The sequence below is a fragment of the Puma concolor genome, chromosome B1 (assembly GCF_028749965.1).
Source record: "Puma concolor isolate L17-30 chromosome B1, mPumCon1.1.hap2, whole genome shotgun sequence".
NCBI lineage: Eukaryota > Metazoa > Chordata > Mammalia > Carnivora > Felidae > Puma > Puma concolor.
This window is the reverse complement of record NC_141670.1, coordinates 31,734,432-31,755,599: the sequence shown is the minus strand read 5'-3', so window position 1 is coordinate 31,755,599 and position 21,168 is coordinate 31,734,432. Positions and strand designations below refer to the sequence as shown.

Below are 21,168 nucleotides of genomic sequence, written 5' to 3'. Positions count from 1 at the left end.
AGCACAAAAATCTCAACCACTGACTGTCTCGACTCAAGACCACACAGCTGGAGCGAATGTACTGACTTGGGAGCAGTTTCCCTGCCTGGTGGTTTTCTCATGTGCGCAAAGCATAAAAATCCGGTGCTGTTAGGACTAACCACATTTCTGGGTCCCATCCCCAGAGGGTCTGGGAACGGCCTGAAGATCCGCGTTTCTTACCAGCTCTGGGCTGACGCTGATGTCGTAGGTCGGCTGGGCACTCTTCAAGCCACTCAAAGGGTCTAGGAAGGAAACGCCCCCGTCGTTTCCACCCAACAGTGTTGAGTGACACTGGGAGAGTCACCTCCCCCTCCTGGGGTGCCACTCAGGGTAGAACCCAGAGGACACCGTGGCCTCTTGTTCCTCTCGGCCTCTCTCGGTGGGTTGAGGGTAAAGACGGCCCGTGGAGTGGGCACAGAGTGGGCACAGTTCTTACATTCACGTGCTCTTCTGCAGGTCGAGGCCGAAGCCGTGAATCGCTCGATTACCATCGCCAACCAGACCAACTGCCCTCTGTACGTCACCAAGGTGATGAGCAAGAGCGCGGCCGAAGTCATCGCCCAGGCCCGGAAAAAGGGTGAGCGTTACCTCCACGGCTGTGTGACCGCGGGCAGGTCAGGAAGGGAGGAGGGCTCCGTTTCCAGACCTTCATGCCAAGTGGGCTGCTTTTATCGCGTTCCAGCATTAACCTAATTACAGCTGAGCAAGGCAGGGAGCTCCGGTTTCTCTCTCTGTTCCACCGCTGCCGCCTTGTCAGTATCTATTTAAAGCCGGGCGCTGCAAAGAGTGGGTGGGGCAGGCGCGTTTCCCTCCCGCCCCTGCTTCTATAGCGAAGTTGGACTTAATTTGATGCAGTCTAAATAAACTAGGCACATGCACAGATGGTGTCAGGCTCCATCTGCCACAGAACTCTTCTGGGGAACGTTCTATTGCAAAATGAGTGCCCGCTCCGTGGCTGGTAGTGATTTCTGTGGGGGTAAGTAAGAGAGTCTTGTGGGGGCGTAGGGCAGGGGATCTTGCCCCGAGCCTCCTCGTGTCCGGTTCTCCGGGTGCTTGAGGCACTCCTTACAAATTATATTGATAGGTCCTGGGCTGAGGCTGGTGCTCTGTTAGTACTAGGGAGTCCATTGAGAAGGTTCTTGGAAACTAATTTACTAAGTACGGCTTCTGCTGCTTCCAAAGGCTGTTCGTGGAGCACCTTATACATTATGAATGCAGCAGAATCTTGTAATCTGCTGTCGACTGAGTTTGCGCAGTCACATCACGTGTCCTGTGCTTGGGAGTGTGGCTCCAGGGACCGGCTGATCGTGGGTAGCTGACTTGGTGAGGGTGCATCCTGGCCTGATCTTTTCTCCCTTAATTTCTGTCTAGCTTTCTCCTGGTGTCTCTCTCTCTGTCTCTTTCTATCCCTTTATCTCTTTCTGTATCTTAAGGGAACCGTTGGACCTCTGTGCTTTTGTTTGTAGTTCTCTGTGGGATGTGATCCACAGGCATAGGGAGCAGCGTCGGAGTTTTTCACTGGTGGGTGACTTGGTACAAGACCTAGAACAAATTGCTCAATGACCGGTGAGTCAGCCTGTCCCCAGAGATGATGACTTCCAGATGGACCCAGCAGTTTCTGCCCCGGTTCCTTGGAGCTCTCCCCGGGCCTCTGTCCTTAGGCTGCTCAGCACAGGGTCGCTGGGTTCCTAGCTTTTTGGAAACCTGCCCTCTGCTGGCGGCTGCCGGAATTGCTTTTTTGAAATAAACATTCCCCTAAATAACGTCATGCACTGCGAATCCGCTTTGAGTTGTTTTTCCAGGAGACACTGGATGATTCGTGTCAGTAACCCTCCCTCACCTGGGCCCTTTGTCACCCAGGCACATGTTTGCATCCATCTCAACACCCAACATTAATCACAGAACCGTTCCTTGCATGGAGCCTGGGGACGGTTGGCACAGTGTCTGGAAAGTGGGAGGAAATTAGGCAGCAGCTTCTTTTATTTATTTTAGTAACCATCCTGGACCCACATGATCATAACAAACAAGGAGTTAAGCAAACATTTTAACATTTTAATGTAATTAAACATTCCATTTAACAGCATGTAAAAACTGAGGACTTGCTTTCTGATTCAGACTTTTGCTTGTCCCTGCTGGAGGGGGAGGAGTCCGTCTCTCCCCAGACCCTGGCCCGGACAGGTGGTGCTAGCCTTGCTCTGGGGCGCACAGTGCTGGCCTGTGAGCCAGCCCTGCTGGCACTTCTGAAGCGTCTCGAGAACTTCCTGTGCCTCAGTTTCTTCATTTCAAGACGTGGCACTGATGTGTGTTACTGTAGAGTCCAGTCCTGCTCCAGTAACCTGTGACTCGGTGCCCGATGATGTCCCTTTGTCGTCTTTAGGACTTTGACCCTGTGTGTGTATTGGGCAGTGAGCACCAAGAAGGGACTGCCTCAGTCTCTTTGTTCTAGAACTTTCCGTGTGTCAGTCCAACTGTGCCTGCATCATGGTTCCCGGGGTGGGCTTTTGCATTTAGACTGTCACCCTTTGGTCTCTGAAACCCTTTGCTTGAGATGGGCCTGAGCTGCCAGAAAGGAATTTCTGGTGCATTTGGGTGCTAATGAGCAAGAATGTGAGCTTCTCGCTTGCTTGTGGGCTCTTAAGGCTCTTTCCATCTTGTTGGAACTTCATAACAACTCTGGGAGGCCGCCCGGGCAGGAATTTTTTTGCACTTGGTTTTACTTTGCAGCTGAGTAAACCGGAGCTCACGGCTAACGGGCGGTGGAATCGGGCCTTGACTGTCAGGTGCCTAACTTCGGGCCTGAACATCCATGTGAATATCTGAATTACCCTTCATGCTTTGAAGATTATTTTAGTATGAGAAATGCTGGTATCTGTTGGGGTTCTTATGAACCTGCGGGAAACTAGAGCTTGACACCGAGGAGCGTCGTGCATAATACAGAAGCAAGGATTCCCAAACAACCGAGAAGGAAAACAGGATACGGTTGTGTTACGTCTTTGCGCTCTGGGATCAGTGTCCCGTCCTGGATCAAATCCCAGCTCGCTGTGCGCCAGCCTGTGATGCCGGGCAGCTCCCTTACCGTCGCTGGGTCTCAGTTTCCATCTGCAGTAGCAACCCGTCTTGTAAGTGGAGATGGTGCCTGACTGAGATAACGTGCGTACAGACACGTAATGATTGTACTCGCTGTTCTCATGACTGAGGACTGAAGGGCCGGTTCGAAGATGCCTGCCAACCTTAGGTAGGGGTTCTCTGCCAAGGAGTCTTTTCTATCTCAGGTGGGTCCTCGTGGTCCCTGGTGGCAAGTGTGAGGCCCTATCAACTTTTTGCCGCCCCATTTCTTCATCTGTAAGATGGAGAGGTTCTTCACTCAGCAAAATTTTGTTGTTGTTGTTGTTTATTTATTTTTGAGAGAGAGAGACAGAGTGCAAGTGAGGGAGGGGCAGAGAGAGGGGGAGACACAGAACCTGAAGCAGGCTCCCGGCTCTGAGCCTGGTGCGGGGCTCAAACTCGTGAACCACGAGATCGTGACCTGAGCGGAAGTCAGACACTTAACCGACTGAGCCACCCAGGTGCCCCTAAACTTTTTTTTTTTCTTAATATTTATTTATTTTTGAGAGAGAGAGGGAGAGCGTGAGTGGGGTAGGGGCAACGGGCGGGGAGGGGGGCCAGAGGATCCGAAGCGGGCTCTGTGCTGATAGCAGTGAGCCGAATGTGGGGCTAGAACTCAGAATCCATGAGATCATGAACTGAGCCAAAGTTGGACGCTTAACTGACTGAGCCACCCGGGCGCCCCTTAGCAAACTTTTATTATGTGATATTTCAGGCCGTGGTGCTGGATGGTCCCAGCCCCCAGCTTCTTCACTCGTAGGGGTGGGACACATGGACAAAAAGTCACAATGGAAAATGGTCAATGTTATAAAAGAGGGGCAAGCCAAGTATGGTTCGAGCTCAGAGGAAGGAAAGGGGCAAGTATTTATGGATGTGCACCCCTCCTTGTCCCACTGGTCAGGCTGCATGAGGGACCCACCATTGCTCTACAAATGAGAGCTGTTGAAAGATCATGATTTTATGTCTTTTTATTAATGTCCACATACTTCCCCACCTAGAAACTTGCTGGTCCTAAATCTAAGACAAGGCATACAGGGTAAGTGATAAAGTGAGATGAATATAAATGAGACTGTTTTCCACGTGCACTTGACCTAGCACGACCGCACGCAGTCTTCCCAGAGAGCCAAACTTTCGCGCGCTGCCGCCTCCGTTCTGTGCCACTCAGCAGGGCCGTGTATCATCAGTCCCATTCCGCAGATAAGGAAATGAAGACACGGCCAAGAAAAGACTGTTTTGGACAATTTTTACTCTTCAAAAGCACTTAGACATTGATTGATTTAATAGGGCTCATTTCGTGGAAGAGAAATTAAAATGCAGAAAGTAAATATCTTGCCCCAGATCATCCAGCCCGTAGTTCCAGACTCCTGGCCACCTGTCTCCCCGCTGAGGGTCTAGTGTGGGGATTTCTCTAGAATGGGCTCCCTCAGACTGCACTTTGTCCACGAGGGAACTCTAGTGTGGTTGCTAGTACCTTCTGTGTGTGAATGGTAGCATGCAGGTCATGCCTGGTAGCTTCCTCTGATAGACCTCCTTCTCCATCGTCCTCACCCCAGCCCCGTAACCCAGATGCGGAAATGTTTAGAACATTTGGTGACCGCCGAGGGATGTTAAACCCTGGGAACCCACACTTGAGCCAATACTTCCTATGCCCTGTGGGCCAATAGGAGTGACTCCAGCATCATGAAAAACTTGGGTTCATCGAGCCTGCGAGGACCACCCCAACTTGGGGATTGACGCCTTAGTATTAAGCTAATGTGCCACCTCAGCACTTTGAACCCAAAGAGGGGCATATGGGTTGGCTTGTGAATGTCATAAAACCTCACTAAAATCTGTGTTAGGGCCCTTCAGAGAAACAGAAGACTGTTGTATATATTTACAAGAGAGAGGGAGGGAGAGGGGTGGGGAGGAAGAGGGAGGGAGAGAGAGAGAGAAAGAAAAAAAAAAAAGAGATTGATCTTAAGGAATTGGCTCTTGCGAATGTGGTTGCTGTTAAGGCTGAAGTCTGCAGGGTGGGGAGGGGCAGGGAAGAGAGGAGACTCCGGGAAGAGTGGATATTGCAGCCTGGGTCTGAAGGCTGTTTCGAGGCAGAATTCCTTCCCAGTCAATGCCCTTGGTAGGTTGGGAATTCAGTGTGTGTTATAATACAGCAGGATGATTCCGTGGGTTTGGTTTCCAACCGGCTAAACTCTTAAGACTCCTGTGGGCCGCCTGGGTGGCTCAGTCAGTTGAGCGTCTGACTTCGGCTCAGGTCATGATCTCACAGTTCGTGGGTTCGAGCCCCGCATCAGGCTCTGTGCTGACAGCTCGGAGCTTGGATCCTGCTTCGGATTCTGTGTCTCCCTCTCTCTCTCTCTCTGCCCCTCCCCCCCCCAAAAATAAATAAACATTCAAAAAAATTAAAAAAAAAAAAAAAGACTCCTAGAGAGAAGGTCTCTTTCAGGGCAGACCTAGAAACTCTCAGGTCATTTATATAGCACTCGGGCTGGGAGTTTGAATCCCTGGCCTCAACTTTTTCTTTCTCCACTTTATTTGGACCCACCAGGCAATCGTGTTCTACTCAGTTTGCCAACAGTATTCTAAGGAATCAGATCTGTGGTCAACCCAGACTTAGCCTCTTATGATAAGTATAGGGCGTATGCAGTGGTGATATTTTGTGCGTCTGTTTTAACAGAGGCATTAGTGCCTTTAAATCAAATCAGATTAGAGAGGCAATTCTAGAAACCCCAGAATCAATTCAGAAAACTTTTGATTCTGTTCCTCTGGAACCACCCTTGGTACCAAAATCTGACAGGGTTATCCATGGACGAGCCCTAGGCTGTTGAGTTCTGGCTTAGGTTCTCTGAGAGGAGAGAGAGAGAGAGAGAGAGAGAGAGAGAGTGAGAGTGAGTCACTGTCCCAGTTGGTTTTATAATGTGCTTTTGTGGCTGTGTTTTGAAATACATCTACATGGTTTTCCATGGTTTCTGCTCTGGATTTGTCCTCTTGCTTCTAGTTAATGGGAAATGACTTAACTGTCAGAGCCAGGAGCTGTCAAACATTTCTAAACCCCAGCCTTGCATTTATTCTTCATGAATGCACTCAGGCCCCAGGCTCGTTGTGAATAAACACCACCCCCAAGGCCTTGCAGTTCCCTGCCATCCTAGAGAGCCTGCCAAAGGCTGGCTCGGGGTCACATCCTGCAGTTCAGACTCTCCCTGGAGAAGAAAGTCATGAAGGTCTAACTGCCGCCAAGAGAGGGTCAGCAGTATATTTAGAGGAGTGTGGAAAGGCCCTTTAAGCCTATTTTGTGGCTTATTATTATCATTGGTTATTATTTCTGGCACACAGTTTAGTGGTGTCCGTGGCCTGATGGAGGACCGGAAGCTCATCCATGGCTCCCTCGGGAACAGTGTTTATAAAATGGGAGTGGTACCCTGGGGAGGTACTGGGGGGCCATCAGTCCTGAATGGCAGAGCCCCCCACCTGTGGACCTACCTCTCCCTGGAGGAGGAGGCCTTCTACAGGCTGGTTTAACCCCTGCCCTGCCTTTGGGGGCTAAAGAAAAATCAATGGAAAGCCAGCAAGGACCTCTGATTCCCTTGAAATTTGAACAGGACAAAGCTGAGATGAGCTACAAGACGCCTCCCTCCTTCTCCCTTATCCCCATCTTAGCCTGGCGCTGGCCGAGGAGTCCTGGCTCAGCCTTGGCCTAAGGAGACCGGTTCGGGTCCGCAGTGGCCTTGAAGCGCCGCTTCAGTTCCGGGTTTTTCAGAGGCTGCAGGCTGGGTTCATTCCTTTGCAGGGAGGTGCACGTTCCCAGGCGCAGAGAGAATGGGACCCACCCCAGTCTGAGTTTCGTAGAGTGGGATGAAGGTCACAGTCAAGGGCACTCACACTTGGTGGGATCCAGGAGGTGTTCCAGGAACCAGCTCCTCCTCGTGCTAAAGCTTCCAAAGGGAGGACTGAAGAGCAGGTCCTGGGAGAGGGTGAGCCATAGCAACTCACGAGAGAATCAGGAAAACGTCCGCGCTTAACCAGTGATTTTCAAAGACGGTCTAAGCAGGCTTTTTCTCTGAGCACTTCTGCTCTCTGGAACCTACTCATGACCCAAGCTGGTAACCTTTAGGGTTACAGATCCTTTGTTTTCCTAATTCCTGGCTGGGTCAGAAGAGCCATAATCCCGCTCAGGCAGTTGCGAGGGGTGGTGGGGCTGATGTGCAAACCAAAAGCCAGGAGCCTCAGGTCCTGTGAGAGCCCAGGGCCCAGCGCTGGTCTGCTCAGCCGCTTGTATTTCATAAGTGGCCCTGGCAGCAGTGAAGGCCTGCTCGTTGTGCAGTGTTTTTCCACTTCGGGATGAGCGGGGGCAGTTTGTGCAGCCGCCCCGCCGGCTTTGCGTGAGTCGGGAACTCAGGAGCCCTTCCAGGTGATTCTGAGCATTGGCCCTTTTCTGCCTGGGGGCTTCCTGCTGTGTGAGGCTCCCCCCGGGTTCTGGAGCCCTGGATTGGTTTCTCCCGCTTGGGCATGGTTAACTTGATTTCCTCAAATGAGCTGCCCGCCAGTGGCCTCCAACACTGCCTGGCTGGAGAGTGGCTCCTTTGTGAAATTCCTGAGGCTAGAGGGGGCAGCCCGGAGGAGGCGGCTCTAGGGCAGCAGAGAAGGTATTATGGTATGTCATCAAGAGATAAGTCCTTGGAAGAGGCTGGGGAGAGGCAAGGAGGCACATTCCTGACTGGGAAGTGTTTGGCCTTAGAGAAGAGGGAATCCTTGGCTGACTGCTGTGGGGGGTGGGGTTAGCCCTCCTATGATGGAAGGAGGCAAGGAGAGGCACATTCCTGGTGGCCCTAAGGCTGGCTGAGGTGAAATCCCAGCCCTGATGCCTTCAACTAAGAAAGCATTACGCCCTTTCATCAGTTTGACACACATTTATCGAGTGGCTCCTGTGTGCAGACTGACTCCTTTTCTTCAGGAATTCCGCAAGCGGAGAATCAAAAAATTCAAAACTGGATGATTATTGGAAGGGAGGACCAGGTGTGTCGTAGATGACGTCGAGGAAGCGACGAGCTTTAACATGAAGCTGGATAATGAGGGGCCTTAGATGCTTCTGGGAGGAGTTTGTCTCGTTCTCGAAAGCAGAAGGGCTCCTTCGGGGTTTATGGAAGAGGATGGCTTGGGAAGATTATGCGTAGGGAAGATCACTCTGGAAGGGTCCTGGAGAATGAGCGGAGAGGCAGGGAAGAACGATGGGAAAGCGAAAGTAAACCTGGGAACATTGGGAAAAGCAAAAGTACGACTCTGATCGGGAGGCTCTGTTGGAGTGAGCCAGGGAGAAAGGAAGAAGGCCTGATGGAAGGGAAGGAACGTGAGGTGGAGAGGGAAGGGTGTATTTACAGTGTTGAAGCTCGGGCATTCAGTGGGTTGATGACTCCCGACTTTGTGGCTTGCACCTGAATGGACAGAGAAGAGGACGTGATTTGAGTGAGCATCAGGGAATCGACATTCTTGGACAATGTATGAAGTTGGACCAAGCTTCCGGATACACTGACGTCTGAGTAGCATCACTGTGCAGAGTCCTTTGTTTCTCAGTCTCACCGAGTTGGTGCTGCATCTGGTGGCTCTCAAGGACAGCTGCCTTCAGGCAGTGACTCAGGGATCCAGGCTGTCTCTTGGACCCATCTGGAGGGCTGAATACATGTTCTCAAACGCCTCAGGCCCACTGATACCATGTCTGACTTCCTCTCTCAGTCCAGGAGCCAGAGCTGGACCGTGCAAAGAGAGTTGGGCAATGTTGGGAAGCGGAGAAAGTATTTGATGAGCCGTGAGGTCAAGTTTGAGGTGCCGTGGGTCACCCCAAACTAAGAGTGTAGACAGCCCTCGGGACCGGGTGCTTGGACGCAGTCTGAGCTGGGGACTGTTAGGAGACGTGGGAATCGGCAGTGTAGGAGGTAAGAGAGTGTGTTGAGGTAGAAGAGCGGGGCCCAGGGGTAGAATCATAGGGAGCGCACGTTAGATTGGTGACTTTGGCAGGTGGACGTATTGGGCCATCCAGGTCTTTGCCTTCGAGAGGGTGAGCAAGGGATGGCGAGCCATTGGCCTGCTGCCAGGCGTTGGTGGTTCCCAGTAGGGTGGTTTTCTTCCCTTGTTGTATCCTACTGAGCTTTGTCTTCCTGTTGGACAGGAACCGTGGTGTATGGTGAGCCCATCACCGCCAGCTTGGGGACTGATGGCTCCCACTACTGGAGCAAGAACTGGGCCAAGGCCGCCGCTTTTGTCACCTCCCCACCCCTGAGCCCTGACCCGACCACTCCGGACTTCCTGAACTCCTTGCTGTCCTGGTGAGTCTTGGTGACGTGTTCACACTCCCCCTTCTCAGCCTCTCCTTGGACCAGGCTGACCTGTCAGGGTCCAGCATGGCGGGCAAAAGCAGGCTTCCAAACAGAGGGACCTCTGTTCTCCAGATTCAGATGGCTAAGCAGGAACAGGGGATTATCGCTCTGATGTCATCCTGCCAGGAAATTCTAGATAAAATCCTGGGCCGTCTTGAAAGCCGACCGGAGGGAATGAACGAGGGATCAAAAGGGTCCCACTGTGGTGCGGCGTGGCCAGAAGCTGAGATACCTCACAAAAGAGATGTAGTGTGAAGCTTTGCTACCGTGTCACTTCTTCGCGAATCTCCTATCTCGTGAGGGGAGGACAGGCTCTTTCGAAATCCGTCAGTGGCCCCGCAAATGAGAAAAACACGTCCAAGGATGTTTTGGGGTATGAGATTCGTTACAAGCCAGCCGTGTGTTTTCCTTCCAGCGGAGATCTTCAGGTCACTGGCAGTGCCCACTGCACATTCAACACTGCCCAGAAGGCTGTGGGAAAGGACAACTTCACCCTGATCCCCGAAGGCACCAATGGCACCGAGGAGCGGATGTCCGTCATCTGGGATAAGGCTGTGGTAAGGAGCGGGAGCCTCCCTCGTGGATTAGTGTCCGCTTCCCCTGGCCAGCTCCTCTGAGGGTCCTGGGTCTCCTGGAAGCCTTGACATGGCAGTTGAGAAAATTCTAGAAGCTGGTGCTGGTGTGACAGGAGTTTTTAGGTTTGGGAATCCAAGACCACTCCTTGTGGCCCTTTCCTCCTAAATAATACATATATATTTCTTACCGTTATTGTCTGTGAATCAGTGGAAACTGAAAAAGAAAACCCAGAGACTCTTTAAAATTTGACTTTGGGGCGCCTGGATGGCTTAGTCAGTGGAGCAACCAATTTCAGCTCAGGTCATGATCTCGCAGTTCACAAGTTTGAGCCCCACATCGGGCTCTGTGCTGACAGCTCAGAACCTGGAGCCTGCTTCGGATTCTGTCTCCCTCTCTCTCTCTCAAAAATAAACAAACATTAAAAAAATTAAAAAAAGAAATAATAATAAAATAGGACTTTTTTGATCAGTCAGGAAAAAACTTCCTTAGCAACCCGGTGACTGTCTCAGTCAGTCTTCTACTCTGGGAAATGGACATAATTTCCTTAAAACTGTCTAGTAGGGCTCTCTAGGGTTAGCATTTCTGCCCACTCCAGGCTTCCGGCAGGCCTGCTTTGAACATACACCGACCTCTCAGGAGTCTTTGGGCTTTTTCATTTTCAGTGTTTGAAAGCACAACAGAACAGGTTTTTCTGTTTCTTAATGATTTGTTTCGAGTATGGACACCATATATCCTTATTCCAAAAAGAATAAGGAAATAAGTAAAAATCCCTTTCAGATAACTGCAATTAAGATTTTGGCAAATGTCTTTCCAGTTTCTGCCAGTGCAAGAGTACCCGTGTGTATCCGATATGTATGTGTGTGAGAGTGTAGGTAACACGGGCATCATATATACTGTTTTGTGGCTTGTTTTAAAAGAGTATGTTATGAAAATGTCCTCGCATCCTTAAATATACTTAGAAAAACTTGGTCATTAGTAGCAAAAGATTCCATCTTAATGCTGGACGGTAATTCATTTGTAATTCTTTGAACATTTATATAAGTTTATCCATTATATAAGTCTCTCCAGAGAGAGAGAGCAGGGGAGGGGCAGAGAGGGAGAGAGAGAGGATCCCAAAGAGGCTCCATGCTGTCAGCACAGAGACTGATGCACGGCTCAGTCGCCCAAACCGTGAGATCATGACCCGAGCCGAAATCAAGAGTCAGACGCTTAACTGACTGAGTCACCAGGTGCCCGTATGCTGTTTTTGATTTTGATTTTTTTTTTTTTTTTTACTGGGATGAACATCTTGTAAACACCTTCTTAGATAGATCTTTAATGGTGCTTGTAGGAGAAATTTCTAGAAGTGCTATTTCCTGGGCCAAAGGTTGTGTATATCTTTAAGGCTTTTGCTGTGTCGTCAAAGTTCTTTCCACAAAGATTACACCAACTTGTATGCTGCCAGCTGTGTGTGCCATTTTCTTCTACCAGGTCCCAACTGGTATTGTCATCAAAAAATAGAACTTTGCCCATCTGAGGGGTGAATTTGTTTTACATTTAATCTCTTCAGTGACTGATTAAAGTGAAGTTTTTTTTTCGTGTGCTTCTTGGCCATTTGTATTTTCCTCTCTCTTAATACCTGCTCATTTCCTTGGCTCGTTTTTCTCCTAGCTTTAGAGTGGCTTCCCTAACTCAGAGACAGGCAGTCATTTCCTCTGATCTGCGTTGAAAGGGAAGAGAAACTTAAGGGGTAGGGATGAGAAACTGCAGGGCAGGGCGTGAGGAAACTGATCAGCACCTACAGCATGACACAGGTGCGGTGCCCCGACCGGGCGCTGGGACCTCTGGGTTGGCTAGACCGCAAGCCTGAGCCTGGACTTGTAGTCTTTTTTTTTTTTTTTTTAATTTAAAAAAAATTTTTTTTTTCAACGTTTATCTATCTTTGGGACAGAGAGAGACAGAGCATGAACGGGGGAGGGGCAGAGAGAGAGGGGGACACAGAATCAGAAACAGGCTCCAGGCTCTGAGCCCTCAGCCCAGAGCCCGACGCGGGGCTCGAACTCACGGACCGCGAGATCGTGACCTGGCTGAAGTCAGACGCTCAACCGACTGCGCCACCCAGGCGCCCCTGGACTTGTAGTTTTGAAAAGGACAGTCATTGAGGCCAAATGTTGTTTCCTTTTTTTTTTTTTTTTTAATGTTTGTTTATTTTGAGAGAGAGAGATTGAGAATCCCAAGTAGACTCCACGCTGTCGGCACAGAGCCTGACGTGGGGCTCGAACTCACGAGCTGTGGGATTATGACCTGAGCTGAGATCGATCAAGAGTTGGACGCTTAACTGACTGAGCCACCCAGGCTCCCCGAAGTGATCCTTCCTGAAGAGGCATTGTAGCCCCTTTAGAATTTTTTTTTTTTTAACTTTTCACTATCAAATAATTATAGATTCAGAGGCAGTTAACAAAGACAGAACAGAGAGATGGGTCCTGTGTGCTCTTCCTCCATTTTTACCAACAAGTGATTATGGCACCTTATCAAAGCCCACACATTGACAGCAACACAGTGTGTGTGTGTGTGTGTGTGTGGTTCTGTCATGTTGTCATATGTAGGTTCATGTAACCACCACCCAAAACCAAGACCCAGACTTCCCCCATCACCACAAACATCCCCTATGTGTTGCCCTGTGATAGCCACCCTGGCCCCTGGAGGAATCTTCACCTCGTCCCTCATCTGTCTTCCATCTCTGTAACTTTTTTATTTTCAGAATGGGATACAAATAAAATCATATGGCTTGTGGCCTTTTGAGGTTGGTTCTTTCAGCACAATGCCCTTTATGCTCGTCTAAGTTGTGGTATATATCCAAAGCATGTTCCTTTTTTTTTTTTTTTCTGCGAAGTCACATTGCTCCTTTCTACTCTGTAACCTGCATTTGGTGTGTGTGCGTGTATGTGCTGTGCTTCTCAGGTCACGGGGAAGATGGATGAGAACCAGTTTGTGGCCGTGACCAGCACCAATGCAGCCAAAGTCTTCAACCTGTACCCCCGGAAAGGCCGCATTGCTGTGGGATCCGATGCTGACCTGGTCATCTGGGACCCCGACAGCGTTAAAACCATCTCTGCCAAGACCCACAACAGTGTAAGTCCTGTTATACTGCATGGACCCAATCTGAATGAATTGTAGTCACAGAAAGAGACTGAGGGAGGGAGAGTCCCCGGAAAGAACTTGATGTGATAGGAATGAACCGCAAGATATATTACACATTTCCTGGGGTATAGTATAACTTGCAATTTGTTGAGAATAGCCATCTCCTTATCTTTGGTGAGATCAGTAAGACTGTTACTCTTATCACCATTTTGCAGTCCCATGGACTCTTTATAGATGGAGGTCTTTGTCTGTAGACCTCCAAAGCCTCTAAAGTCATGCCAGGACATCAGAAGCTTCTGGAAGTCAGGCACCATCCCATGGGTGCAGTGGTTGGATGCAACACCTCTCGTGGCAGTGCTTACCATGAGGGACCTATGTCAAACGTTCAGATGTCCACCCTGAGATGCACAGTTTGATTCCTTTAAGCCACTGCTTTTCAGTGTTGTTGGACAGAAACCTAAGTGACAGGTGCTCTTGTCCTAAAGGAATTCATTCACTTTGACTTCTTCCCAAATAGAAGAACTATCTCCAGCAGTATTCTGATCATGATTTTAGGATCTGTAGTTTAGGGTATCTCTTGCTTCTTGGTCTACACCGCAGAGCTTGAGGATGCCCTGTGTTATTAATTAGACATTAGGTAAGGGACTTCATGTCATGTCGCAGGCTCCTCAGTGGACCTGAAGGGGTTTAGACAAAGTCTCTGACTGTCCTGTGATTTTGCGAGATCAGTGGCATTAGAGCTGTGAGATACCTTCGGTTCTTCATAGAAAAAACCGTGTGTGTGTGTGTGTGTGTGTGTGTGTGTGTGTGTGTATTAAATATCGAAAGAAAATACACAAAGGGAAAAGAAATGGGCATAGGACACGAGTGTTTTATGTCAGAAAGTCTTAGGAATTCATTAAGAAATCTTAATGAATGACAAGGATATTCTACATAAAAATCAAAATGAAAGCTGGGCACATAGGGAATCTGATTCTAGACGGTCCACCCCACATAGCCTGGGCCAGTAAATACTGACACCTCCCCCAGGTGCCGTGGCAGATCCGGGGTGGGCTTCAGGGGTCTCTCTAGGACAGCTCTGGGCCTTTTGCTGTATCCCAAGCCTCTCCTGTTTGGACAGAGGTACTTGGGCTGCGGGGCTCACCTCTAGCTTCTGTGGACACCTGTAGGTGCCTGGATGGTGGATGTCTTTTGGGAAGGTTGCTCAGTTCTCAATGTGTAGAGTTGACTTTTTTCCTCCTTCCCCATTGGCTGGCTTAGCTTCCCAGCATAGCCTTATAGCCACACCTACTTGTAACTTAGATCACAACATCTTGGGGGTCCAGAATGGCCTCTGCAGGCAGAGCTCCTGGGGTCCTGCCCAGTGAACCTAGCTATTCTTATTCATGAACGTCACAGTCCCATTTACTTTTCATCCGGCCTTCTCAATGTAGGGGTGGCACCATTACCCCAATTGGGAAGATAAGTAAATGGAGGGTTTGAGAGCGTAAGTGACCAGTCTGACGTTACATAGCTATTTTGTGGTAGAGCCAGAATTAGAAGCCAAAATTGTCCAGGGTTCTTCCCTACCAGACTGCATGTACAGCCTCTTGGTCAGGCTTCGATGGAAGAAATGCTTCTCCTCCTTGACAGTCCCTTCTGCAGAGGTGATAGAGGGTGAACTGGACTCGTTATTTAAGCTGCAGATGACCTAGTTAGGGAGTTTGCACTTGGAGCCCTTCACCTGGCAGAAGAGGGGATGTGAAAAATCGAGAAGACAGATTTCTGCCATTCACACATTCGCTTTTCCAGAGCAACAGCACTGGCCTGCCTTTACCTCCAGGCAACCCCACGTAAGAAAAGCGCCTCTTTTCTGTCCTCACCTGATTCAGGGCCCATACTGAGCACATCTGTGCAGCCTTAATCATCCAGGAAAATACAAATGAGAGGCTTTCCCTATGTAATACAGTGTTTCATACCACTGGGCTAATTAGCTTTAATTTGGAGCATTTAGCTAACTATCATTGAGAGCCCTGTTGCTAAGCCTCTGCTTGGATTTTTCAGGCATCCAGCCAGATGAGTTATTTTAGGGAGCCAGGGTGGATGTAGGTTAAAAATGTCTCTACCTGGTGAACAGCGAAGCCTCCCTGCCTCGTGGTTTGACAGAGGGTAGTTTCTGTATCCCCTAAGCTGTGATCTGAACTATTGGGCTTGTTCATTTTAAGTCACTTAGAGTCATGGGGCTGGTTCTTCCCGTCTTGCGAAAATGAGAGATGGCCGAAAGCCCTTCTAGGCATTTGTGATCAGTCATTTACAGGCAGTTAAACTCAGTGTATGCGTCTCATGATGGCTTTGAAACTGAAGAGCTTGCCGTCTTACTGGGAAAGGACAAAACAAACAAACAAACAAAAAAAAACAGGCCGTGGAGGAGTGAACATTTCCTAAATGCCTGGTCTGTGCCAAGTAACGTGCTAGATGCTTTTGTTCATTTTATTTCACTGAATCTTGGTGCCAGTGCTGCGAGGCAGGTTTTGTCCCTGGTCGACGAGGAGCTGAATCTCAGGAGTGTAAGGGGCTTGTCCAGAGTCACAGAGCTGGTGTGTGGCAGAACTGGGATCCGAACCCAGGGCGGATGGATGGCCCCGTGTCCAGAGCTGTCCCCAGTCTTTCGGTAAGGTAGAAGAGGAGCTTGTTAGAGTGTAGACACTTAGCTGCGGAGTGACCCAGAAGAGGTAGGGCTTAATGCCCTCAGATGGTGACGCACACCCCGTCAGAGGTCAGTTCAGAGACGATAGGATTCTGACAACGTGATCTACGCACATAGGTTCCTTGTGTGCGGTCACCATCACGAAAGCCCTGAGAGAGAGGCAGATAAAGAAACGAGTTCTGAGGCAGGATTCAAGCGACCCTGCTCAGAGTTCCCACACACAGGGCCTGGACTGCACCCAGTCTAAGATGCCTCCGATTTGGAGGGATTCCCTGAGTTTACATACCGCTGTGAGAGAAAACACGCCAAGACGAGGCGTGTAACACGGGGCCCCTCTGCAGATACACTGTGCTACCGAGGGCTGGCCTGTGCATCGCCTAGGTTGGGCAAGAGCTGGATCCGCCGTGGAGAAAGGGGGGAGCAGAGAATCTGGTGTGCCTCAACTTTGGCAGGCAAAAGTGTCTGCTGAGAAGATGAGCTGAAGCCTGGTACTCCAGCAAGCTGGTGGTCCGAGTTCCTGTCGCCGGCGTGGTCTAGGAAAATGTCAGGCTGAGTGCTGAATGTAAAATGGCCCCAGTGGGGTGATCCCCCAGGCCAGGGGGGAAAGCAAGGATCCTGCTGGAAGAGCCCAGTTCCATCGAGGCCGACAGGTTGCACAGCTCTGTTGCTGATACTGATTTCAGGGATGGAAGGCAGTCTTAGGCTTGGGGCGCACACTTTGGTCCCGGAATGCATGTGTGGAGCCCCCTCCCCATCCCCCAGGTGCCTCTGCCTTATTTCTTGGGTAGCTTCCACGGGATTCTTTCCACGGGAGTCTCAGAGCAGTGCTGACAGCCCTTCGTTGCAGGGTTTTGTTTTGTTTTTTTAATATATATATTTTTAAATAAGTATTTATTGATTTTGAGAGAGAGGCAGAGAGAGAGGCAGAGAGAGAATCCCAAGCAGGCTCCACGCTGTCAGCACAGAGTCGGACATGGGGCTCGAATCCATGAAATGTGAGATCATGACCTGAGCCAAAACCAAGAGTGGGACACTTAAGCCACCGAGCCACCCAGGCGCCCCCTTCCTTGCAGTTTTCAGTCAACACCCCTGCATTTGGACACTGAACGTGAGCTGTTAGGCCAGCCGGGCGCTTCCCCGCACTGCCTAGCCACTGTGCCAAACAGAAATGTTCTCCTGAACTGCAGTGTCCTGTGACCGCTCTCTGTTCACAGACTGACTCCTTTAGTGCTGATAATCTGGTCCGACTTCTCTAGAAGGCCGGGCTGCTTTTTGAGGTGAGAGCTGCCTGTTGATTCTCCAGCCACGGCCATTTGTACTGATGCACGGGGCAGGCAGGAAGAAGCGGGGGGCACTGTGGATAAGTAGCAGTGGGTGAGCCGAAGCCATGGGATGGGACTGTGACATGTAAGAGTTGTGCCTCCCCTTTTCCGTTGCCTTTTTCTGCAAGAACAAACTCACATGCACATCAAGTTCCTGCGTATTTTCCAGGAGGACACATGGAGAGGTCACTGCAAAACTTGAAGCTAGAAGGATCGCTGCAAGTTAGCTAGAAGTTAGCTAGACTTCAAACGTTATTGAAGGCATGGCCCGAGTTGCCACGGTCTTTTTGTTCAGGGACCGCAGTGTAACCACATCCCTGACAGATTGGAAAACCGGGAAAGCCGGCTCATGGATGCTCATCCCAAAATGAAATTTGCAACTTGGTCAGAGAAAGTCTTTGGGTTTTAACCTGATTGGGGCTTGAGTCCGTGAGGACAGAGCCGCTGCTAATGCAAGGAATCATTTTCTTTACATTTGTGCAGCATTTGCAAACCTTCACGCTTTTCCATACAGTTTTTCTGTTCCAGCTGTTTTTTCCCCCAAAGTTTTGAGAAGTAGGGAAAGATTATTCCATATTCTAGACAGGGAAATCAAGACAGGTTGAGTGCCTGCTGGGGTGGCCAGTTGGGACAGGACTTCATCTCTGGGCCTTTCTTTCATCTGTGTGATACGGAGTAGGGGGCGCCCCCAGACTGGTTGAACCTCACCAGGACGACAGGCAATCTGCTAAAGTTTATGCGTTCTCTCTCCCTAGTCTCTTGAGTACAACATCTTTGAAGGCATGGAGTGCCGTGGCTCTCCACTGGTGGTCATCAGCCAGGGGAAGATCGTCCTGGAGGATGGCACCCTTCATGTCACCGAAGGCTCTGGGCGCTACATCCCCCGGAAGCCCTTCCCTGATTTTGTTTACAAGCGTATCAAGGCGAGGAGCAGAGTGAGTAGCTCTGATCTTATGAATTGTTTTTATTACGGGTTAAGTTCGATTCCAAAAGTGCTTACACTTCGAGTTAGAATATCAAGATGGGTGCGGGGGAGGGGATGGTTCAGGGATAAAGGGAAGTGTGATGTTTTTATTTCTGGAGTTCGGAATACCAGCGGATGAGTCAGGAATGTCTAAGCCAGCCAGAATCAAGTATGATGTGGTATGTGCTGTGATGAGTAGTGAGGTTCAGAGGAGGCAGCCACTGCTGTGGAGTCATGGGGGAAAGTGTCATGGGGAGAGGGCATTTTGAGTTGGGTTTGGAAGGTTAAGTAGGAGTTTGACAGGTCAAAGAAGGGAGACAAGGGAATTGGAATGTCATGAGCATGGAAAATGTACAGTGTATTCAGGGCATCGTACAGTGCCGGTGCTTGGGGACGGTGAGGCAGGGAATGGATGGAGCTGCGAGGGAATTCAAGGGAGGGTGAGATTGAAAAGGAAGTTGGGGGCCAGATCTTAACTAAGAGAGCACATCCTCTTTACAACATGCTTAGGGGTTCTGCCTTGGGTGTGAGTTAAAGTTCCTGGGGAAAAAATGGTAAGAAACGTTAGTCGGTTTTTGTGGAGTAACCAGCTATGCACGGTCCCCCTTGGGGGAGCTTTGGCCTGGAGCCGTGGGTGCTGGCTCCTCGCTGACCTCTGTCCCTGCCATATGTGCCCGTCAGGAGAGCCCTCCGTCCGCACATCTCACAGGCCCGTCCTGACTGCTGTTCCTTCCCTCTTAGGAGAGGTGCGGGGGAGATGTCCTCTGTGAATGTGGCCCGAGTTAACGGGCCCTTGTGTTTTGCAGCTGGCAGAACTGAGAGGGGTTCCCCGCGGCCTGTACGACGGACCCGTGTGCGAGGTGTCCGTGACGCCCAAGACAGTCACCCCAGCCTCCTCGGCCAAGACGTCTCCTGCCAAGCAGCAGGCCCCTCCTGTCCGGAACCTGCACCAGTCTGGATTCAGCTTGTCTGGTACGGTTATGGCGTGTCGGGGCCCTGTTCTGCAGGGCCACGTTAGTGGAGCAAGCGAGTCTAGAATCCAGAATGATGTGGGTGAGAAACACTAATATCCCTGGAGGTGTAACTTACATGAAATGGCCAGATGCGTTTCAGAATCTTCACATGAGTTTCTGTCACCTGTGTCCTGATGCATACAGTCCGAGTACATACAACCCAGTGTATTAAGAGGACATTTCTCCAGAGTCTCGTGTCCATCCCGACAGACGGTGTTGTGGTATTTTGGAACTCCCTTCGTCCCCACGTGTACAGTGTATTCTCGTAGTTCAGCTGGTACCATTCTGGAGTTTGAATCGCTTCACTTTGTAGCCAGATGCAGCCGTGCCTCGGGCCCCTCATCTGGAGAATGGGCGTAAGAGTTGTAGCTGCCTCATGGGGCTGGGGATTAAATGAGTTAATATACATAGTCGTTAATATAACAGCCGTTAGTTGTTCGGGGAAAGCGAATGATGTCAGGGAAGGTGAGAGGAAGAGGTCCAGATGTTCAGGAAGTTTCCTACTTGAAACTTCCAGCCCCTCCATTTGGCCCATGGCTAGAAACCTTCCACCTTTCAAGCTCCCTGAGCCCCAGATAAGTATTCAGATCTCTCTGCTATGGCATGCTAAAGAAACAGTTAATTCGGTAGATTTTTTTTTTTCTTGTCGGGTAGTGCTGGTTTTCAGAGAGTCACTGTGTATGCCATTAAATGGTTTACCAGTTTTCAAAAGTTTAAAAAATAACCAACCTTACTGGTTTTCTCAGAAAGTGAAATGGGCATAATAACATTTTTTTTTTTTACATTTATTTATTTTTGAGAGAGAGAGACAGAGCACAAGCAGGGGAGGGGCAGAGAGAGAGGGAGACACAGAATCCGAAGCAGGCTCCAGGCTCTGAGCTGTCAGCACAGAGCCCGACACGGGGCTCGAACCCACAGACCGCGAGATCATGACCTGAGCCGAAGTCGGACGCTCAACCGACTGAGCCACCCAGGCGCCCCACTGATGTTTCTATTTTATCTCACCAGGCCATTCCCATCTCAGGAAGCACATTACAGCAGAGGTACATACAGAGTTAGGGGAATAAAAAGCCAGGGAGAAGGCTCTCGAAACCTTCAGAAAAGCCACGCTTAATTTGCCTAATGAGATTAGGGGCAGGATGTAGTCTCAGTCAATCAACAGCTGAAACAGTGTTCTTTTATATGTAGTTTACTGCAAGTACGGGCCGGGCCCTTTTTCTCCTGGGCTGTGCTGTTCCGGCGTGAAGCAGGAACCGTTGGTGGGACTGTTTCTGACCCTGACCGCGGCCCCTTGTCCCTGTCTCCTCTCCAGGTGCTCAGATTGACGACAACATTCCCCGCCGCACCACCCAGCGCATTGTGGCTCCCCCTGGTGGCCGTGCCAACATCACCAGCCTGGGCTAGAGGTCTGGCCGCAACTTCCTTGGGGATGGGGATGGGACACCTGAGGACATTCTGAGACTTCTTCCTTCCTTTTTTTTTTTTTTTTTTTTTTTTTTTTTAAGAGCCTGTGATAGTTACTGTGGGGCAGCCAGTTCATGGGGCTCCCTCTCGGGCCCTGCACTCCGTCCCTCACCCGGAGTCACTGATTTTGCTTACCCACTTCCCCGTACATCTACGAATATCACACCCAAGTCTGCCCACCAACCCCATACACGGAACCGCACCCAACACTCAGACATGTGACACAAAGCGAATCACAACGAGGGCGTTTTTCATCTCCAAGCTCTGTTGTACTTGTTCTCATCTTCCTTTTCGTTGGGGGGTGGGGAGGGAAGATAAAGTGAATTGCCCAGAGCTGCCTTTTTTTCTTTTTAAATTTTTAAAGTTTTCTTTGTGGGGCTGGGGGAGAGGGTGGGTGGGGGGGGAGGGGGGAGAGCGTTGTTGTCTTTTTTTTTTTTTTTTTTAAATACTAAATTGGGGAGCCTAATTCAATATTAATACAAGGGGTTTGAACTGGACATCCTAATGATGCAATTATGTAACCATCGAGCTCTTC

General features: G+C 50.0%; 1 protein-coding gene across 2 annotated transcripts in view; it reads left to right on the top strand.

Moving 5' to 3' along the window:
• DPYSL2 (dihydropyrimidinase like 2) overlaps positions 1-20,938 on the top strand; it is a 132,750-nt gene extending 111,812 nt beyond the window's left edge. The window contains exons 8-14 of one of the 2 annotated variants that reach the window (XM_025933145.2): positions 478-598; positions 9,281-9,437; positions 9,904-10,045; positions 13,005-13,175; positions 17,948-18,127; positions 18,963-19,128; positions 20,482-20,938. In XM_025933145.2, the coding sequence (XP_025788930.1) occupies positions 478-598; positions 9,281-9,437; positions 9,904-10,045; positions 13,005-13,175; positions 17,948-18,127; positions 18,963-19,128; positions 20,482-20,573 (1,029 nt within the window). In that variant the 3' untranslated portion in view covers positions 20,574-20,938. The remainder of the gene's footprint in view (positions 1-477; positions 599-9,280; positions 9,438-9,903; positions 10,046-13,004; positions 13,176-17,947; positions 18,128-18,962; positions 19,129-20,481) is intronic. The other variant, XM_025933146.2, reaches the window with a different exon arrangement.
• Positions 20,939-21,168: the final 230 nt, after the last annotated feature.